Genomic DNA, 22,096 nt, shown 5'->3' on the forward strand with positions numbered 1-22,096 from the left:
ATGGCGGGCTCGGGGTGGCGGGGCTGAGTAAAAGTAAAACCCATCCGCACCCTCCCCGTGGGGTGGTCTATTTGGGGAGGTGAGCCTGAATCCATAATCACACAAACACACAAATTATCTGAGTTCAGGTGTGCCTGGACTGTTTTTCAGTTCACAAGTCACAAACCTATGCCACGTGACCATGTGGCTTGGCAGACAATTCCTGCTGCTCAATAAATTTAGCACCAATCAGTGTCCATAGAGTAACTTAATATGAAGTGAACTCATTGTACTTCCTGATGTGACAGAACTTCAGATCTACAGAGATCTTTACAGCCATTTGTGGGTTTCTGCAAAGGGGATTACTATCATTGGTTTGATTTATGGCCCAGGTTCAGCAAGCACCAGTATCTCAAGCTTTGGGATCCTCAGGGAGTTTCTCTCAAAACACAAGCACTGAGGCGTCCCTGGCCAGTGCTGCATTTTTGATAGGTGTTAAGTGGACCACATATAAACAGGAAAACGGCTCCCAGAACAATTCCAACCCTGGCTTTCACTCAAACTATCAGCAAGGCTCCATCTACAACAGCCTGGTCTCAAACACCAGCAGGCACTATGTCCTCATCAGCACTGTGTCATGGGACGATGGGGCAGGGTAGTTGGACTCTGAGTCTTGCTGCCTCCTGGCACAGAATCTGCAGGCATGGATTCTATCCGGACATGGGTTCTCTCCATGGTGAGACTCGTAAAACAATGATTTACAGCACTCTGAACCCACCTCCGAGTGCTTTCATCAGTGGGGTTCAATCCAAAGATGTCCAGCTCTTTCTTTGGCTTCTCTGGGTGGTGGCTCAGGAAGCTGTCCCTGTTCTTATGCAAATAGTTGACCAAGTCCCCATAGAAGCAGTACTCGGTGATGATGTAAATGGGGCCTGTGGGGACCAAAATCGGTTAGGAAATGGGTTTGAAAGTGAACAGATAAGCCACGAATTGCTGTATTTGCACTGACAAGAGATGCTGCTCAAAAACAATGAGCCTTCCTCAATTCAGTGGAATCCAGTCAACTCCATTCAAGGGATGTATTCGCAGGCAGGTTTGGAGGTACAAAGTGGGGATTTAAAAGGCTGGGTTTGACCGTTTGTATAGCCACAGGTGTTCTATGAACTCCCTCCCGGGTCAGGAGGCCTACCTGACTTGGTACAGGCTCCCAGCAAGTTTACAATATTTAAATGTGGCCCCAGGTGGGTCATTATCTTCAGTTCAGACATGAGAGCTTGTTTCTCACTGGATCTGGCTGTGGCTGTCAAAGAAATAAATCACATATCAGTTCTGAGCAACCTACTGCCCTGAAAAAGCCAAAAACGTGGCTCCTCCTGTGACTGCATATTCTTTTATTTATCAAGAGTCTAAAAGAGAGAGAGAGTGACTCTGGTCTAGACTCCAATAACTGGTCCCAAGCCTTTGGGGTAAAAAAAAAGTCATTAAAAATAACAACTCTTGATTTTCCAACATACAGGCAACAAAAACAATCTCAATAAACCTAACTGACAGGAGTCCAAACAGAGTCAGAAGAAACAAAAGCTAGTCCTATATTTGGCATTTACTGGCTTTGTGAGTTTGAGCAATTCATTTAATATCCCCACGTTCAAATAAAAATCCCCAGGAAGGAACACTTACGTTTAAGCATCTTCACTGCTACTTTCATGACAGGCTGGGACCGGCTTAATCCATAGGCAGTCCCTTCAACCACTTTCCCAAACGCACCAGATCCCAGTATACGACCTATGGGCAGCCAGAACACAGCACACACAGGTGTCAGGTGTCTCATCGGCTTTTTTTTTTTTAATTTATTTTTAGGGAGAGGGGAAGGGAGGGGGAAGGAGAAGGAGGGAAACATCCATGTGCCAGAGAAACAATGGATTGGTTGCCTCTCACAGGCTCCCAACTGGCCCGCAACCGAGGCATGTGCCCTGACCGGAATTAAACTGGTGACCCTTCGCTTTGCGGGAGGAGACCCAGCCCACTGAGCCATGCCAGCCAGGGCTCATCAGCTTTATTTACCACAGCCTGCGCTGGTGGGCGCACAGCTGGGTGGTGTTTTTCCTCTACAGAGGAAGCATAATGATTCCTCCAAGTCATCATGTCAAAGCCAGAACTGAGCCCACAGGGAAGGAAATTAGTATAATTGCTTTTGTCAAATAACATTTGCAAGGAAAAGGAAAACACAGGCAGGAGAAAGGAGGGTGCAGCCCTCCCTGGTGGGAGCACACTGTCTACCAGCTCCGTGCTGGGCCAGACCCTGGGCTCCAGGGCACTTGCTTTCTGTGGCTCTCGCCCAAGCCCCCTGCTTCTCTGCCCTTCTGTTTTTCATATGCAAACAGTGGCTTCTTTTGCATCCGTAAGTCCTCATCCACTGCAAGTACTTCAGTATTCAAGATGTCCCTGACTCCAGTGAGTGGTGAAGTAAACTTCAGGCTGGCCCCTTGGCTACCAGTTGGACCGGGAACAGCACGGTAAACCTGCTCTGGGAGCCCAACACTTTGCTGCGTGTTGGGAGAAACAAAATGAAGGCAAGTTGTCATCCCCACTCTTAAAGAGCTCAAAGTCAAAAAGGGAGACTCCAGACGGGTTGGTCTCAGCACCTAGCGCCACACTGGGAAAGCCGCAGCTCCGAAGGGACACTGACAACCAGCAGGGCCTCGCCCACACCGCTGCAAACTGGGGAGCCCCTGCCCGCCCAAGCCCTGGGAGTGCCCAGGAGCAGAGGGACATGGGAGTGCCTCTTGGCTTACTGGGGATGTAGTGCTTTTCCCTCAGATTTTATTACTGCTTAACTTTCCTCAGCTCCTTGTTCCTTTTTGTAAAACAAGGGGAAATTTTTTAAAAATAACAATAAGCTTAGTTCCCAGGTATAAGTTTTTGAATTGGGAGTAGCCAGGATGTCTTGTTTGATTTCAGGTTAAGTAACTCTAAGAAAACCTAACCTGGCTGTGTTTTGGAATCACACGTAGACTATTAAACAGCACCTTTGGCATCCTCCAGAGTACACACCATTGGAACATTCACGGTGACACGCCTTGAGGTGTAACTTTCATTTCTATGTCCTATTTTCATTCATTCAGAATGAGATGGGGTTTTTTAAGAAAAATCCTCTAGACTAAAGCTTCACATATTTGGTCTCAGCCCAAGATTAAAATATTTGAAAAGTCTGTGATAAACTGGCTTGATTATTTTTACATGTTTTGCTTAAACATGTACCTATAGTTTTATAGTCTATATTCTAAATGTTCAATATACATTCTAAAGAAGTATCTAATACACCCTCAGAATGTATTGGATCAAAAGCCATTCTGTGGTTGTTGTCCTCATTCATTTCTCATCTGTTCCTTTTTAGTCACAGAAATTCATCTCATTTTCAATTTGTGTCATTTCTAAAGCAAAGCCATTTTGATGGGTATCTTTGGCAAGTCTCCTCATATTTTTTCTTTTATAAAATTTTCTTTCACCATAATTTTCTATAAAATGAGATTTTGAGGAAATCACTGCAGTGATCCAATTAACTCATTTCCAAGACAAAAAAATATATATCTGAAAGCCAATTTCTATTGCCAAGCTGTTATTAAGCACAAGCTCAGATCCCTCCTTCCTCCATGGGCCTGTAAAGAGCAAAGTTATGTACAAATTGAAAGGGAATCTTGGGAGATAACCCCGGGAAAAGCTTACCCAACACTAGTCCGTCTCTGGGAAACTCCCACCTCGAGTCATAAGGCAACTGCATTGGGTCCACATAAATGTATTCATGTCCATCGGGGCTGATTGATTCAATGACCCTCCAGCGAATTTCATACCTCGGTTTCTGTAAATGACCAGGTCAGGTAACTGGTGAATTACCAAATGCACCAAAGCTTAACTGCAGCAGCAAAGTCTGGACACAGTGACTCAACACATAATGACTGAGCTCCTTCTCTGTGCCGAGCACTGAACTCGGCTGCTATTCTTCCTGTTCTTTAAGGCTTCAAGGACTTTTAGTTCTTTGAGAAAAATACCTACCTGTTTCCAAATGACAACCAGGACGATCAGTGAGATGATCACAATCACCAATAGCACCAGGACTGCAGCTGCCACCGTGAGTTCAGAACGCAGAGCTAGAGGGGAAAGAGAGAGGCAGGATGGAAAATGTGCGTGAACACACAGGAGGGCGGGAAGGCAGTGTGGCTGTGACTGGGACAGAAATCCCCGAATGTCGTGAAGAAGCATGAGGGCTGCCTGGCTCATTTTAGGGATGGGCAACAGCATCTCTCAATTACTCATACCCACGAGACTACTCGAACTCTTCCCTTGGAAAAGAAAGGGACAAAATTCAATCAGGGGAATGCAATACATTCTCTAAAGGTGCTCCAACATTAACCTTCTGGACAGAATGTGAATTAGAACATAAAGACTGATAAATGAGATTGAGAGCTACCATAAGCTCAGAAACTTAGGTTCAGTTTATTTTGAAAGGTTGCATTTTGTATATATTGCTTTTGGCTTCATTAATTTTCACTCAAGGAATTCAACCTGACTCAGCTGTTGTAAGGAGGAGCATCAAGGCAGAAGCTCCTTCTTCCTCCTCCATTCCCACACTCAGAGTAGAGGGACTGGGTAGCTATACAGTTAGACAAGCAACAAGCCAAGGGGCCTCTGCAAGGTGCACTTCTGGATCTGAATCTGAAGAAAGGACTCCCATACAGATGCCACGAGAAGGTGATGAGATGCCTTTAAGAGCAATCAGAGCTGAATTTCAGCCTGGGGACCTTCGTTCATATAGGACCCCCATCTGGGATTTAAAGTTCCACCTCAGGGAGAAAGGGCTTGGCTGATGACTTAGAGCTGTCCTGACTGATAAGCAACTCACTGGGAGCCACCAGCTTCAGCTCTCGGTTATCCGCCCCAAGGAGATTCTTAGCCAGACACCGGACGGCGATGGTCTCCTCCACTTTGGCGAATGTCACCTGGCCCTCCACCACACTCCTGTCCAGGGGGTGGACCTCCGTGATGATGTTTGAGATGTTGCTGGCCAAAATTGTCCACGAAGTCTCATTATTACATCTGGGAAGAAACAGGACACAAACATAGAGCCAGTTATCCAGAGTAAAGGAGGTGGGCGGAACAGTGAGAATTATCTAGGACAGCAGGCCGTTCTAACCTGCTCTGCAGTTGGTGTGCTACAAGTCGATTTCTTATTTTATGTGCACATGAACATTATAACTTGTTTGCACACACCCAACATTGGACAACCTATGTGCGGATAATTGAAAGCTAACTGATTATGAAGGCAAGGCAGAGATAAGTCCAATCAAATATAACCGCCAACCCCAAACCCTGAACCCAGAAGCAAATTGACAGGGTTTTTTACTTCAAGAATGTTTAACTCTCCCAATTTCCTACCCCTTCAAAAAGATCTGGAGTCCTTCCTTCTCTCTAACCACACTGTAAAGAGGCCCCGAGGGTCATAGGGTTGAATGACCACCTGGTTGAGATTTGAGACCTAGACCATAGCTCCAGTCACATTCCAAATCTGGTCCCTTGGCCCTTAGGAAGGGGTTAGGTCTCAGCCTGTAAGAGAGGCAGTCAAGGCTTCTGAACACAGCCAGTCTCCCTGGACAGAAGGGTGAACGTGTTGCTCGTGTGCCCATTGGAGAAGGTTCAGGAATGGGGGGTGAAGGAGGACTGGTGAGTTAAATCCCATCAGACAGCAGGTAGGCATGCAAAGTAGTGAGCAGTCACATGGGCAGCATTTTCATTTATGTTCACATGCCAGTCCAGCCACCAGGTAAAGTTCACCATGTAAGAACTATGAGGTGAAAATGTGGGCCAGGGTAGCAAAAATCCTCTTGTAAGAGTAGCTCTTTAAATTCATTTTCTTTTTAAATGAGAGACCCTTGGAGAATCTGATGAAGGCCATGGACCTTTTGCTCACATGTTCATGAACACACAGGTGCACATGCACATATGTACACACACATGGACCTGCACACACGGACCATGTAAAGAACCCTATCTCATAGTTCAGAGGCCAAATAAGATCTCAAACACAAAAGGAATAAAATGCATTTCAGGGCCTCTGCATCAAGGAAGAAACATTCTGGCCGCAAATGCAAAAGGAACATCTGATTTCCATACTTCTTAATATCCTTGCAAATCATCCACTCAATATCAGGAAGCGGCGTCCCTGCAGCTGTGCATCTCACGGTCTGTGCCCCCGTAGATCCGTGGTGGTCATCGACCAAATCCAAAATTGACGAGGGGACTGCAAGAAATCAAAATTGAATGGTTCCCAACCCAAAACTCTGGAAACTACAACAAGGAACATGAGTTCAGAACTTGCCCCCAGGGCATTTGAACATACAAATCAAGTAACCGCCCGAGAGGAGGTTCTGTGCATAGTAACACTCCAGGTTGCACAGACACACTTGGCTAAGAGCATTTTCACAGTTGCAGTGTTTTGGGATTTGTGCCCCGTGGTGTTTTAAATCTAGAGTAAGGGAAGCAAAAAGCCCCTGTGGTTATTTGGCTGGAAAGGCAAAGAGGCTCTTAAAATTAACATAGCTTGGGATCCAACTAATGGATTCGGCTCAATAGGAATCTAAAGCCACATTTACCAGATTGCATCTGCAGGATATTATTAAGTTTTAAAGATTCTTTAAAATCTGTGGTCAAACAACGTAGAAATAGGCTACTGCTTGTATCCTAGATTTACTGTGAGGCACAAATGAGCCCACCCAAGATGGTACCTGGCACATGGTAGGTGCTCAGTCAATGGGTGTTGAACCCGAATGTGAAAGGACTTGGGTTTCTGGTAAGGGCCACTGTACCCTGTCTACAAGGGAAGCTAAGCAAAAAGGTCCAAACTCTCTGGAATACTCTAAGGTCACCTGGACCAAAAACCATTATTTCACTCTTCCCTGAACTTGTAGGTACCAGAATGAGAAGTAGGGGGCAAGGAAGTTGTTAGAGCTTAGAAATTTCCAATCAGAGCAGCCTGGAACCCCCTAGAATTACGTGAATTCTCAAGTCCGGCAAAGCTATCCCTAATGTGTGATATCTCCAGGCCCTGCTTCTCCCCTAAAAGTGTTGCTTTTTCCTCCACGACCTGGGAGAAAAGTACCAGGCTGTCGCCAGGAGACGCTCGTTCACTCACTCACCGAGCAGGCATTCTCTTCAGATCACCCTGGGCATACCTTGAGTTAAGAGTTCAAAGGTGTAGCTCTTCATGTCATCCTCATTTTGAACTACAATAGTGTAGTGGCCGCTGTCTTCTTCCTTAGCACGGATCAGCTTTAATTTGCTTCGATACCTTAAAAGAAAAGGACTCTGTTTCAGCAAGAGGCAGCCAAATAAATTCCAATTGCTTCAGCAATTACCGCATTCAATTTAAACTTTATTTTTGTACAAAAACAATAAAAACATCTTTTTTTCTCATCTGGATCATCGGGATCCAACACACTTTGCGCATACCGAAGGTCCGAGTTGTGGACACTTAATTCTCAAGCAGAAGCCCAGACATTCTGGGCCAAACAATGGCTCGTGCGGCTCCAGGCACCATCAGCTCCCGTAAGGCCTGCCTTCTGAAGGGGAGTACACACGCCCCACCAACTTGATTTTTACCTGTTTACAAAACACTTGCTTCCTCTAAATATCAATCATTTCAGTGGTTCAGCCAAACAATGACACACCAATGGGAAAAAAAAGGGAGGAGGTTCCCTACATTTGTCTCTACATTTGGATATGGAGAAGTTTCCAGGATATAACATTCCTTTTTGCTTGTATTTGCTTTTAAAAACAAACAAACAAACAAACAAACAAACAAAACCTCGGGAAGATTTCATAAGAACCTAACAAAACTAGTAAGAATTTCCCTATGGGTGGGAGGAGAAGGGTATTGGGCAAATGGGGACAGGAGTAGAAATAGGCTTCGTACAATGCACCTTCTTTATGTCTGAATGGTTTTAAAGCACAGGATTCCATCACTTATTCCAAAAAATCAACTTAAAAAATATATTTCTTCATACTTTATCAAAGTGAAGTTCCCCCAAAAGATTCTTAGATGTGTGTATTATAAATGACTTAGTCACACACACGTGTGTGTGTGTGCATCGATATAGTGTTTGCCCATTTGTCCTTCCTTATAAAACACCACAGGATGGAAAAGCAACTAGAGAGAAGCAACGAGTGGAGAAGAGCACTAACTAAGGTGAGGAGGACTTGGCCATTCTTGAAGTTCTCAAGGTGAGCAGGCTCCGGGCATTACTGAAATTCTCGTTATTGAAATGTCTCAATTTCCATATGTGCAGCATAGAAAAACTATATGCCTAATACAGAGTCATTGACAGAAATAATTAAATAAAATGATATGTGTAGAAGCATTTTGTAGCCTCAAAAGTATCCTGCATATTAGAGTCTTCTAGCCCAAGATGCTGGGCACTAGAACACGTGGTAAGAGCATGCAGGGCTGGTTTTTCCCCCGGCTGCGCCACACCAGACCAGCTCTGGGACCAGATTCCCCTAGACAGAGCCTGTGGGCACATCTGGCTGCTGATTACCAAATGTTCTCCTGTCCTTCATTTTCTGTACTGTTCAGCCACTAGCTCTGAGCTCCAGGGATCCAGGTACCCCTTCCACCATGTTCCTTTCTGGCCCGTAATGGGACCTAGAAGAGTATGTGCTGAGGGAACGCTGAGTAACTCTAACAGGCAGCTCTCCTGAACCACTCAGTTGTCACTGCTATGGACTCTCGATTGCAGAGAGCGCTCACACACGTGTTTGAAGTTTTGGCTGTGCCAGGGGCACCCCATTCCTCCTGGCCTCAGAGCTCAGTGGAAGGTTCAGCACTGCCCACCTCTCTGTGCCCCTGCATTCGGGGTCATCAGAAAGCCTCCCAGATTCAGTATTCCACTTCATTTTCCATCATCGTCTATAGAGGTCGTAAAATTTCTTTTCCCAGACACTGCTTCTCAATTACATGTGGAATTTAGCTCAGAAAGGATAAAGCGAATCCAGAGGGGAAGTGAACTGATGAGAGAGGTTCTGTCTCCTCCTCCCTGGTGGCTTGAAGGAGAGGTCTGACTCTGGTCTCTGTGAGGTGGCTTCTGATGCCGGCACAGGGCTGCATTAGCTGGGTCCTTCGAGGTGTACCCTCGGCTCCTGAATGCTAATCAGAGCTTCAAACTTCAAGAGACCTGAAATATCACCTGATCCAATTCCTTGCCTTGAAGGACATAGAGTGTTATTGACCCTACGTTATAGAAGAGGAAACTGAGGCTGAGGCGTGACTTACCCAAACCTCCATCACCAGTTAAGAGAGTAGTCTACCGCTCTCAGAGGGCAGGGGTACACACTCCTCCTTTTACCTTTTCTCCTAACCAATTTGACCAGGCTCCACCCTTGTTTCCTATGGAGGTCTCACTGGGGCAAATGTGCCTCAAAGGAAGTCAGTGATGATTCATTTTATGTCAGTTTACATAATTGCCTTATAACTGTAATCACTGTACAAGGCTGAATGCAACATGAATGATGCAATCGAGGAATGCATTCAGTCCAAGTGGGTCCAATTTTACTTTCTTTCCTCCACCCCTCGCTGGATCTGGGAGCCTGTTTTTCAATGGGAGACAAGAGATTTTTAGTTCTTCTTTCTTCTTATCTCATCATTAAATACTTACCAACATACTATTACGGCATTGCAATATTATCATTAAAGGTACTTGATTTCCAGTTGCTCCCAAATCAGGTGGCTAGATTTTCTAGATTGACGCCTGATTTGGGTTGTAGGACAGACAGACCTCTGTCTATCCAGGGGCGCACAATAAAAAGAAAAGGCATGGGGGTGTCGGGGGCGTCTACCTTATTTCCTGAATCTTTTCAATGTCGGTGGTGATCTCCGTGAGGTTTTCAATCAGAGTCAGGTTGTCCTTGAGCCAGGATATCCTGGGAGGGGGGTAGGCCTGCACGTCCACCACAAAGTGCTTGACTTCGTGCAGGTTGACGGCTTCCAACTGGCTGAAGTAGGGCTGGATTTCAATGAACCCTTTCTCTGTACAGGGAAGAGTTTCCATTAAATAATGATTAGCGCACAGTGGATCCCGAGCAGCGTGGATGCTGACATTTGAGAAAGCAGAATGTACCATGGACAGAAATGGTGACTTTCTTCATTTCTTTGACCTCGCTGGTGGCCTGGCGAGCAACACATTCGTAATCTCCACTGTCTTTCACCGTGGCCTTGGGGACCATCAGCGTGTACACCAGTTTGAGGGATGGGTCCTTGATTTCCTCCAGCATTACGACGCCTTTGCTCTTCTACAGCAGAAGAAGGAAAACTGACTTTAAAAAGGTAGCTCCTAAGAGTGAACCCACCTATAAACTGAGGATGGGGGGTGACAATAGGTGGGTGACAGTGATGTGACAATGTGCCACCCTGTGATGGTGATATGGGGGAGGCTGTGCATGTGTGAGAAATCCCTGTACCTTCCACTCAAGTTTGCTGTAAAACTATACTGCTCTAAAAAATAAAATCTGATAAAAAAATTGTTTTTAAGCTACCTCCTTACAAAATCACATTTTGAAAGGATATTTAATGACCTAGTAAGGTGTTTGTGCTATATTGCCAAAGGGGAAAGGGTATAACAAAGTACTATTAAAAGTATAATACCTATTAATTATTGAACATTTATCATGTATACAAAGTACTTAAAGGATTTATCTCCCTAAGATACTAACAGTGATGCTCTGGGAAATGGCTTTTCCTGTTTCTCCATATTTTATAAAGTTTTAAGAATAAAGCTGTATTACTTTTATTATCAGAAAAAAAATTGATTACATATTTGTATATTTGGAAGCCAAATAGCATGTATTTTGGTTTGGGGAGAAAAAGTGTCTATCTCTAATAAATGAAGAAGAAATTTTATGCTTTAAATATTAAAGGCAATCAAGTGTGAACAGAAAAATCAAATAGCTTCATATTTCGGGGAAGATGTACAAAAGCAGAAATCTGCATATCAAGAGTGAAGGGAAAAATATATGTATGGTTTTTGTCCTCCAAGGCTGCTGTAATAAGCACTGTTCATCATTTCTGCATTGGACTGCCACTGCCTTTTACACTCAGTTCTCTTAAGTACATGTACCACAGGCATTAGAATGCATGAGACCCTGTGTGTAAATCCACGCTAATCAGAGATGGCGCGGTGGTCCCCCTCCCCACGTCCATCTCCACTCCTCCCGTCCTCCTCTGTGCATGGGCTGGCTTCTAGCAGACTGCTTGGGATTTAGCAAAACCACTAAATCTTTGCTGAATGATTCAAGTGATGCTTACCCACTAAAGGTGAGCCATGCAAAGAAAGACTAGGTAGGTAGGAGGCGAAACAGTATCCTGGGTGGCAGGCAACAAAGCGGAAATGGAAGGGGTCAGGCACTCAGCATTACTAATGCCTCGAAACCCAAAGGCGCCGGAATCAAGAAAGTGAGGGTAAATGACTGTCTCACCAATAAGTAAATTTTAAAATACATTCTTTTTCTTTTGTTTTTCTAACATTTTGGTTGTTATCTTGTAGGCACTGAACCTTCTTATTTCTTTTTTTTTATTGTTGTTAAAGTACAATTGTCTCCATTTCCCCCCCACCAAAACCACCCACCCCAGCCATCCCCACCTCCCACCCTCGATCCTACCCCCCTTTGGCTTTGTCCATGCGTCCTTTATACATTGAACCTTCCTATTTCTTTCTGACTTATAAACAAGAAGATTCAGGGTACAACCTTGATACATGCTGGATGTCCTGGTCCAGCTAGTATCACCTCAAACTCACCCACTGCTCAAAGGGCCATGCAGTCACCTAGCCAGATGTGCCCGCTGTGGAGATGGGAAGCTGAGGTCTAGAGAAGCAAAGTGCCGTGCCCTGTCAGCGACAGACAGGTCTCTCGAGCCCTGCTCCTCTCCATACCGCCAGGAACCTCGAGAGTACCTACCACTTCTCCAGGGTAAGTCCACTGGAAGTCCACCACCTCGTTGTTGAAGACGATGCAGGTGAGCGCGATGGTTTCCCCTGACTTGTACACAGTTTTAGGAGCTTCCAATTCTAGGTCAAGTTCTGACGTTGCTATTTTAAAAAAGAACAAACAAAAGGACCTAAATATCTGTGGTCAAGTTAGGATCTTAGGAGGTTTGGGCTGTTTGGGTTGTTTTTTTTAAAGAAAATCATGAAAAATAACCTGCAAACCACTTTGATCAAGGCTGTTGAGGATGTCAGAAGCCTAGACTTTGAGTTGGCATGTATAATTTGGCATGTAGTTATCATACAAAATAACACACACACACACACACACAAATAGTAATAATAGGAAGACTAGGTCCCACCTGAGCAGAACACCACATTCCCAAGCACCTGGGCTCACTGTGACTGCACTCCTCTGCAGTCGCCTCTGCTGGTGTGTGCAGTCATTTAGTCAGCCAGCCTCTACTGCGCAGCACTCCTCTAGGCACTGGGCTCCCACCCCATCCTTCACTCTCCTCCTCTCCTACTCTGCCCCCCAGCTATTCTCGGCACTTTTCGAGAGCCCCACACAGTGCCTGGCATAAAACAGGCACTCTCGCGGCTGCCTTACCTGCATGTCAAGTGTGCAATCAATCTCTGACACAAATGTGTATTACACTTTCCCATTCTCATTAAACTCTCACATCAAAGGGATGAAGTCTACAACTACAAGCTTTTCTCAAAATCAAAATCACTTTTCTTTAGGTACTAAAATTAACCTAGGCATCCACCCACCCCCCGCCCCAAGCGTGTATTTGTTTTTAGGGCCTCTAGTCAGGAATGTGAATAGAACAGTAAGAGGCTTATACAATAAAAAAATTCCTTATAGTATTTTGAAGTCAGCTGATGAAACATGAAATCTAAGAGGGGTAAGAAAGCTTTTACCTTCAGTAAGGCTAAGCTTTGTGTTACTATGGCCACAGAGGTCAGCCTAACACTGTATGGGAAAGGTAGGCTCCTAAATCCCCAAGTCGGAATTCAGGATCACCATCACTGGGGACTATTAAAAAAAAAAAAAAATACTGCATGCATGTGATTATTTGCCTGTAACTGTACTTTTTAATTTTATTACAGTTGACATACACTATTATATTAGTTTCAGGTGTACAACATAGGCCTGTAGCTCTCATTTAAAGAAGGAGGGAGAGGGCAGTTACCTTTTAATGCATAAATGTTAAATGGAATGGTCTGGAACTTCTTCCCTCTGACGATGGCCTCGCAGATGTAGGGCCCACCAGTGAAGCTTCCGTTAAAGCCCTGTCTGCTGTCATAGGCGGCCAGGACCACCCCGTCCCTGCTGAGTAAGGTTACCGGCGTCTGAGGATCAGTCGTGCGACAAGGTATGATGGCAAAATCATCGTTCTCCACGATGACTAAATAATCTGTCATTCCTAGGGGTACGAAGGCTACATCCGGGTCTGTGGTTTAAAAAAGAAAGAAAAGCACATTAGGCATTAATTTCACATATATACACACACCTACAAAATTTATCCCATTGGCATTACTCTTACTAGGTATGAATTTTACTACACACATATGTTCAGAAGCTGTCACCCCACTAGCATTAGTCATCATAATATTGCTAGATTATTTTAAAGTATGAACAATGCAAAATTGCCTATACCCTAACAAAAAAATACTGATAATACATATATTAGCCAGGAATTGAAATCAAAATTTAAACTACTAAAAAACAAAACATGGGCAATAAAATAATCGACTGTTCAAAACTAAAGAACACAGTCAGAAGTTTTCAGTTAGGAAATGCTTTTTAAAATGCCTACCCCCTACAGTCAGCTCAGGGCTACAGCTAGTCCATCAGAGTGGTGGCAGTGAGGGAGCACCCACACACATTCCTCCAACTGCAGGGGTCAGCTCTGAAGTCCATCGCAACCACGCCACGCCCCCTGGACTGCTTTCAGCCAATGACCATGTGGAACTAGGTTTCTTAAGCTGGAGAACTGCCGGGGCCTTGCATGGAGGTCTAGGACTCATCTGCCCCACCTTCCCTCCTGCTCTCCTTCATTCAGGGTCACACCTACCAAGCAAACAATTCTAGCAGGCTATGCGGGGTCCCTCCCATTTTCTCACATAGGCCTCTCCCTAATAAAGCCCTTGCATGCCTAACCCCACCCTCCTCCTACCTTGGCATCTGCTTCTCAGAGGACAGAACATAACATCATGACTAGGAGATTTGCCTCTAAATTTAATTAAAAAGAAAAAAAAAAATCCCTTCCAATTCATCAAGAGTAGACACATGTATTAGTGAATTTGAGAAACAGCTTGTTTATTTGTAAGCTATTGTAATGATCTAAAAGCAACTCCAAGATAGCGCCTACCTAATCAATTAGTGTCCCCAACACACAGCACAATGCCTGACACACAGGAAATGTGCTGCAAATATTTGTAGGACTCGATTGAACTGAGTAGAAATGAGTACATCTCAGAAATTTTTGTGTGATACCGATAAAGGAGATGCCCCAATAAAAATGATTTTTGAAACTTACTACAGTTCCAAAATGTTAACAATGAATTATTTCATGATAATGACATTATAAATGATCGCCTTAATTTTGTGTGTTCACCTGTATTTTCCTAGTTTTCTCCAATAAATATTTATTACTTTTATATTCTTTAAATCTCGACGAGAGAATACAGGAGTGACGACAACCAGCCTGGTCCGGGGGCCGGTCCCGCTCACCTGGCACGTAGATGTAGATGTGACTGCCTTCGACCTCGCTTTCTTCTGTCTGCGTGTGGTTGTAATAGCAAGTGTACAACCCCGTGTGAGCCGCCGAGGCACTGGCCACTTCGAGCACTTTCACAAAAAGGCCACTGTTGTTCTCCTCACTTCTGATGGTCACATTGGCCTTCTTGTCCTCAGATATGGGGTACAGCCAGGATACTTCACTCTCCCCCAAGCATCTCAGAGAAAAGGATGAATTCAGCTGCACAACCTTTTCATTTTCATTTGGGAGGATGGAGGGCAATGAAAGCTGGCAGAAAATTAGGCTCGGCCCTGGAAAAGGAAACAGGCTCTGAATGGGATGCAGCCAGAAGGGTCCGTTTCACCCAGAGAACCAAGAGAAGCAACAGTGGCCGCTTACATGAACAATGACCATTTCTACACAAAAATCCGTTAGCCTAGAGGCCCATGAAAGGCCCCCCATTATAAGAGCCACCACATCTGCTGAGAGCCACAGTCGCTCCAAAGGCTTCAATAGCTGCACGAAGCACCCCAGACTCACAGCCCCCAAACACTTGGAGAGAGGATGTCTGACTCCAATTCCATATTTCAAACTCTTATGTGTGACTATAAGATATCCCAAGATGGTATAGGCTCAAGCACATATGGGTTCTTCATTGTCAACATCCCCTGCAGAGGTTTCCCTGAGTAAGAACGGGGCAGGGAGACTCACTGAACCCAGCACAAAGCAGATTTGTGCTCAAGAATTACACATCTTTCACTTCTTACCACACTCAGACGTGCCTTCTCTCTAACAACTTCCAGAAACCAAAGGGGGACATGTGGATTTTCATTCAAAAATAAGAATAAGTAAAGCCCAAGAGTGGAAAAAGTCTGAGTTTACCTTAAACCTGAAATTTCAGTCTAGCTTCCCCTGTCTATAAAATTGATAGAAGACACATTATGAGTTATGTCTTAATCTTTAAACAAATTTTATTTCAGCTGATTTTGAGTTTCCCATACATAGGTTTTTCTCTCATTCACACATATACACGTGTGTTTTCCTGAATTATTTAAGAGTTACTTGTAGACACTGTGATTCTTATTTAATACGTCAACATGTTACCTCCTAAAAACAAGGACATTCTTCTAGATAACTAAAACACAAAGATCACACCCAATAAATTTCACATTAATATAATGCCACTATCTAGTATGTATGTATGTATGTGTGTGTGTGTACATATATATCTTTCCCCAGTTGTTCCAATGTCTTTACCAGCCTTTTTGTTGGTGGATCCAGGGGCCACTCAAGGATGGTGCACATCTATAGTCCTAGTTCCTCAGCTTTTTTGTCTTTCGTGATATTGACATTTTTTAATTTAAGAGAGTTGACTATTTTATTTTTACATTACACGGTACAAATGAAAATAGCTCTTTTTTTTGGTCCCACTACTCCCCTCCAAAACTATTCTTCAGTAGGAAGGGGGAGTGAGTCTTCCTTGTCCTGCTGTTAGAAAACACCCAAGTAATTAATGATCTCTAATCTGCCTCAGAGCCCAGACCCCACCCATCTTTCCCGTGTGCCTCGGTAAGCCCTGCAGCTTGTTAAGATACAAGCGGTAAGTTCTGTCGATGACACATAATTAGTGCAGTTTAGAACTACTAAGTCACTCATCTTGCTCAACTCTGCAGTGTCCATATAGATAAGACCCAAACATGCTAGTAGGTTTGAGTTAAACACCTCAGACTAGAAAAACTATTGGTTTCACGGTGAACATCTGCAATGCACAAATATCTGGATGATAATTAAGAAAAGCCCAATAAGTGTTTCAACAAATGGCTCTAATGGCATCCTCTTGGTGAAGAAGAGTTGGTGAGAATCCCAAGAGTCAAATATTCTATTAGATCCTTTACAAAAGAATGGCTGGAAAAGGTGGTTCTAAGATTTCCTAGCAATTTAAGCATCTTCCTCTTAAGAAAGGTGTGACTTACTGTAACGGGCTGCATCTGAAGAACTAGGCCAGTGTTTTAATAATATTAAAACCTGTGCCTGTGTGGATCCAGGGAGATGGGCATGACTTGGACCCGTGATGTAGCTGGGAGGCAGCTCCTCCCGTTACGGCGCCTGCGTGAGAGCTTGGCGATGCCTCAGTCCACAAAAACTCGAAGGTTTGTGGTCCGGGGCACACCTGCCCAACTAACTATGGTGGCCCAGAAAGGCAGAAAATATGGGAGTGCTGGCAGGTGCAGCCAATTGTGGAAGAAGTCCAAAATGCGGTCTGGGAGGAGGATCCAGTCCAGGATTTAAACGAAAAGGCAGGCGCCATGTGAGATGGAGACAATGTGGGACCTTGCCGGCCACTTGGGTCAATGAGGGGTGAAAGGACTCTCACGGGCAGGCCAGGCGGAGGTTCCACATGGTTCCACGTGGTTTTGGAGTAAGAACTGGAGATCGCAGTGGCACAGCTGTGGTGCCGGGAACCACGGGAGACCTGCCAGGGAGGCCCAGGAGAAGTGAGCTGCAGGCCTCTGTCTGTTTTCTCCCGAGGGTGGTACTTCTGACTGACGAGCTCAGACGGGCCTGGCAGGGCAGAGGCAGGGGACAGGACTGTGTGTTTGAGGGTGTGTCTTTGTTTCTGAAGGGAGTGAGATTTAACGGCAGAATTCCACCATTATTCGAAGCCTGTATAACTCTGAATTAAATAATTCCTTTCCTTTTTACCAAACTCTGGCACTGAGAGCCACAGTGTCTAAATGGCAGCAGGCATAAAGACCCCCAAGTAACAAAAGACCCCGGGAAGGGGGGGCGTTTCGCTAACATTACAACAGGTATAATTTCCTTGACAAGAATTTTCCTTTTTTATTTTAACATTCTTGAATGTCTCCGATTCATCTCTGCTGGGAGCCCATGTCTCCAGAAAAGGAAGGGGGCAGTGAGTGGGTTTAGACTGTATTCCCAACAATATTTCAATACTAGGATTGGCATGTACTAAAACGGCCCCTGGAGGACATTCTTTTTGAAATTGGAAACGAAGGTTTGTGGTCAGTGTACATAACGTCCTGTACTTTTCTACTTCTCTCCACTCTTTTAGACTGGTTATGCCCTGGAGCCCAGAATGTGGAAAACAAGGCTTCCCCCAGGATAACAAACCCCGAGAAGACTGGGATCCATACCTGCGAGGAGACAGCCTAAGACCAGGAGTGCCAGATGGGAAGTCCCCATAGCTCTGGAAAACTGAAAAGTCAAAAGTCAAACAGAAACAGTGTTAGCCAACAGAAGCAACCCGTGAGCCTCGCTCTCTTTGTGTTGTGAGCTACGGAAAATGTCAACAACATCGTTTTAGTAAAAAAATAAAAATCCCAGTGTAAGATTCACAGTTAAAATAATACGATGTCTATGAAGAACAAGTCAAACGGCCCAAGTTCGTGACCGAAGCCATCTGAAGCCAAAACCCTTTGGATGGCACACAGTTTTCAAATTCCAAAATGTCTCGTTTTATGGTCATGGAATGTGTCCAAGAGAACTGTTCCTTTTACACTATTTCAATTAAGAGCATGAAAAACAAAGAAGTAAACACATGTATTTACTCAACTTTCCAAACTTGAGATGTTTTCACTCAAAATGGGTTGGCACTTGCTGTGTTTCACTACACAAAGTACACGAAGGTCACATCCTCTACAGCCTTTAGAAAAGATGCTCGGCTAGAACACATATCTCATTCTCTAAGATCTAAAATTTTTTGAAAGTCCCACTAACCAATGTCACTTAGAGGATAATGTCACTTTGTGATGCAGAGGCCCGTTCCAGGCTCGGTTCTCCTAGGCCCACTTCTGTTCTCCTAGGACCTACTTACTGCGCTAGTCGAGCCAAACAAGGCGTAGAAAGCCCAGCACATGGGCATGGAAGGGAGATCAGTAGAGAAGGGAAAGGACGTGGGAGAGGAAAGTGTAAGTGCCTGTGTCTGGAGGGATGCAGTGGAGCACAGGACCACATTTGATGGAGACCGATGACTCATTTTCACGTGAAGACTATAATAGCACCTACGGAAACCAAGTTCAAAACTCTGATTCCCTGCAACAAAATCTGGGGAATGAGGAGAAATGGAGCAAGAGACTGAAACTGAATGTGCATAGCACACAAGCTGGGAAAGTGGTGGGCAAGAAGGAAGGAAGGAAGGCAGAATAATCAATATTAAGGAAGAGAAAAGTTAAAGAGGGTCCCGTGTTGGCCTGTGAGAAAACCACTAATTCGGCCAACTCTCTCAAAAGGTCCTTTTCTTGATCTTTGGCTTTTCATGCACACCCCCACTCACTTTGTTTTGTCTCCCTCTGCCCTCCCCACGCGAAGTCATTGGTGAAGGGGTCTCACTGAAGGCAATAAAGAGGACCTATAAATGGGCTCGCTGGTGTCGGGGCTGCCAAGCACCCAGGTTTTAATTGCAGCAGCCTGGGCTGCACGGGGTCCCTGAGTGGCTGGAAACCCAACACATGCACCGTAATGACATCACGGGACTGAATCTGGTCCATCACTGACTTTGGAAACTAAGATGTGTGTAAACAATTCCCGAATTAAACTGCCTAAAAAACAAAATTAAAAAAGGAGAAATTCGATGTATGCGTATTTATTCTAGTTACTTGATTTTGGTTTGGGGGGTATGTGTGTTTGGTTGGAGAGGATCCAGGAGATAACAGCCTACAGTTTTGGGTGGTGCCTGATCTGAATTTTTGCTTTCAAGTGACGAAGTGATCTATTTGCAGAAATCAGATTTCTGCTTCATTGAATTCTCCCCGGATAATGAAGGAGGAAGAAAGATGAAGTGCCAGTAACAGGGAAGAGGGCGGGTTAGGCAAGGAAAAAATTACTGTTTTCTCCAAGGCAGGAATGAGAAACCAATATTTACTAAGCCAAAGTTTTCCTGTGTGTGTTGTGTTTGTTAATGATACCCCTGTGACCGATTTAAGTGGCAGTTGAGGCTCAGAGAGGTTTAGCAAATGACCAGAAGTCACACAGCTGGTGACAAAGCCAGGATTCTAACACAAAGTCTGTGCGTGCAAAAGCCATGCCCTCTCTAATCCACCATATGGTCCCTCTCAAGGGAAGGTCACTGTTTCAGCCTTGTGTTCCCCTCCCCCGCTCCCAACTATTTCCTAATGCAAATCGGGCCCTGCTTTTCCTCTCTGCTCACCCCAGTGAGAAAAGCGCAACTGCAGCACTGTGAACCCGACTGGCCGAGGGCGCCTGAGGACCCAGGCATGTGCCCGGTGGGTTTCCACACAGCTGCTATAATGGGCACCATGGGCCCCAGAGCCAGGATGGCCGGCCTGATTTACCTCAATTAGCAGTAAGGGCTGGTGTGTTTGTCCGCGTATATATCAGCCTCCCACTGACAATCCACTTAGCCAACTTCAAAGGAGCCCTCCAGAGCCAGCTTGCTGTCTTGGGTTTTATCACATTTATATCCTGTATTTCTTTAGCAGGGCTTGCCAACAACGCATCTTTAAAGCATTCTCTGGCTTAAGAGAGGGGTTTGCCGCTTTTACTGGGCAGGCTCTGAGCATCGTTTTGCCCTGGCCAGGCCCCGCCAGATTTCCTTCTGTGCATCCAGATATGCTGGACCAGCTGCCAGGTAGGATACTTACTGACATACAAAGTGGGCAATGAAAACAGGGCCTGGGGATAAGCAATAGTGATGCCAATACTAAGAAGTCAACATGTTTTTGCTTAAGATTTCAAACGCCCTTCTCTGATAAGAGTGGTTCCCTGGCTAGAAATCCAAGCGGATTTAAGTTTCTTGTCATTACTCATCAATTTCCTTGTAATAGCAGCGTTCGCCCTGCCGGGAGGTAACGGAAAATCACCAGAGAGAACGGAGGCTTCCCCGCTCGTGGCCCTGCAGTGACAACCTCCAGGAGACTTGCTGTACCCGGTGCTTTTCTACTGTGGGCGTAAAAGCCCATCCTCGATCACTAAGCACTCCCCTGAAGCTCACCCAGAAGTCACATGTGCAAATATGACTAACTGACATTACAAATTCAGAGAAACATGGGAAACATGGCACAAGATGAGTCAGCGAGAACAAATCACTTTGAGAAGAGAAACGATACTTTTCAACCAAAGCTTTTTCTTAAAAAATCATAATCATTTCTCTCATGCCAACTACCTGTGTATGTTGGCCTTCGGTCTCAATCCCCTATAATCACAACTCAAAAACCTTTGCCACAAGTTCGAGAAACATTTGATGTTAGGCAAGGACTTGTGATCCCCGCCCCCCCCACTCCCCCCCACACACACCTTTCTCTTGTCTTTCTCATTCCTTCCCTTAGAAGATATGATAGACATCAGCCCTAGCTGGTATGGCTCAGTGGATTGAGTGCCAGCCTGCAAACCAAAGGGTTGCTGGTTCGAGTCCCAGTCAGAGCACATGCCTGGGTTGTGGGCCAGGTCCCCAGTAGGAAGTGCTTGAGAGGTGACCACACAGTGATGTTTCTCTGCCTCTTTTTCCCTGTCCTTGCCCTCTCTCTAAAAATAATAAAATATTTTTTTAAAAAGAAGATATGATAGAAATCACATTGGACTAGGCTCTGACCCCATATCCAACACTTCGTTCCTCTCTCTGAACCTCCGTCTCTTCATCTGTAAACCAGGGATAATCACACCTGACTTGCTGGCTTGCCTTACTACATTATTGCAGATTAAATTATATGGTTTAATTGCTTTGGAAACTACATCTATTAGTTTTCATATTGACTCTTTTTCCTGCAGACTCCTCAGCTGTTTTCGATGAGAGGGATGTCAAGAGTGGCTACTCCACTTCTTCCTGGGAAAGCCAGGCCCCAGAGGCCATGTGGCGCTGATCTGAGCTCAGTCTCTGCCCAGGCCTGGTGTAGCGATTCAGACTCTTTTCAGTTGAGCCAATACACAGTTGCATAAACAGAAAACCGTGTCTGTCTGCAATCATCACTCTCTCTCTTTAATAGGCTGCCATCTCGTCCTGCAAGCAGAAGTGAGGAGCCCTTGCGTGTGGCTCCACAACCAAAGACACATGCTAAGCTAGAGAGTTTACAGAGCAAACAACGCAAGGGTCCTACTTCCAGAAGTGAGCGTGCAGCATTAGTCTCATAAAGTCACACACTAGCTTCCCGCTCACCCACTGCACGCTGCGCCCACTGCAGAGCCCATGAATATTGAGTTTCACCCCACCCTGGCCTGATTAAAGGCCACAGGAGACGCTCTCACAGTCCCAAAAGCCACTGACGACTTCAAGATTCAGATTTCCGAGGTTTAGTTAATTTCAGCTCTCCTAAGTTAATTCTAACTGTGAAAATTACATGTCCTGCTTTTTCCCCTGCGACAAATGCTCTACTC

At 45.0% G+C, this 22,096-nt stretch overlaps 1 protein-coding gene across 4 annotated transcripts in view; it reads right to left on the bottom strand.

Annotated features, from left to right (window-relative positions):
- The window catches only part of PDGFRA (platelet derived growth factor receptor alpha), a 49,172-nt gene that overhangs the window by 21,528 nt on the left and 5,548 nt on the right, over positions 1-22,096 (bottom strand). For all 4 annotated transcript variants that reach the window (XM_024573907.3, XM_045182992.3, XM_045182994.3 and 1 more), the window contains exons 2-15: positions 17,905-17,965; positions 14,743-15,060; positions 13,199-13,459; positions 11,977-12,107; positions 10,143-10,314; positions 9,862-10,051; positions 7,203-7,318; positions 6,145-6,271; positions 4,877-5,070; positions 4,030-4,124; positions 3,703-3,835; positions 1,657-1,761; positions 1,169-1,279; positions 758-911 (exon numbers count right to left, since the gene is read on the bottom strand). In XM_024573907.3, the coding sequence (XP_024429675.1) occupies positions 758-911; positions 1,169-1,279; positions 1,657-1,761; positions 3,703-3,835; positions 4,030-4,124; positions 4,877-5,070; positions 6,145-6,271; positions 7,203-7,318; positions 9,862-10,051; positions 10,143-10,314; positions 11,977-12,107; positions 13,199-13,459; positions 14,743-15,060; positions 17,905-17,953 (2,156 nt within the window). In that variant the 5' untranslated portion in view covers positions 17,954-17,965. The remainder of the gene's footprint in view (positions 1-757; positions 912-1,168; positions 1,280-1,656; positions 1,762-3,702; positions 3,836-4,029; positions 4,125-4,876; positions 5,071-6,144; positions 6,272-7,202; positions 7,319-9,861; positions 10,052-10,142; positions 10,315-11,976; positions 12,108-13,198; positions 13,460-14,742; positions 15,061-17,904; positions 17,966-22,096) is intronic.

Source organism: Desmodus rotundus, chromosome 4 (genome assembly GCF_022682495.2).
Source record: "Desmodus rotundus isolate HL8 chromosome 4, HLdesRot8A.1, whole genome shotgun sequence".
NCBI classification, from domain to species: domain Eukaryota; kingdom Metazoa; phylum Chordata; class Mammalia; order Chiroptera; family Phyllostomidae; genus Desmodus; species Desmodus rotundus.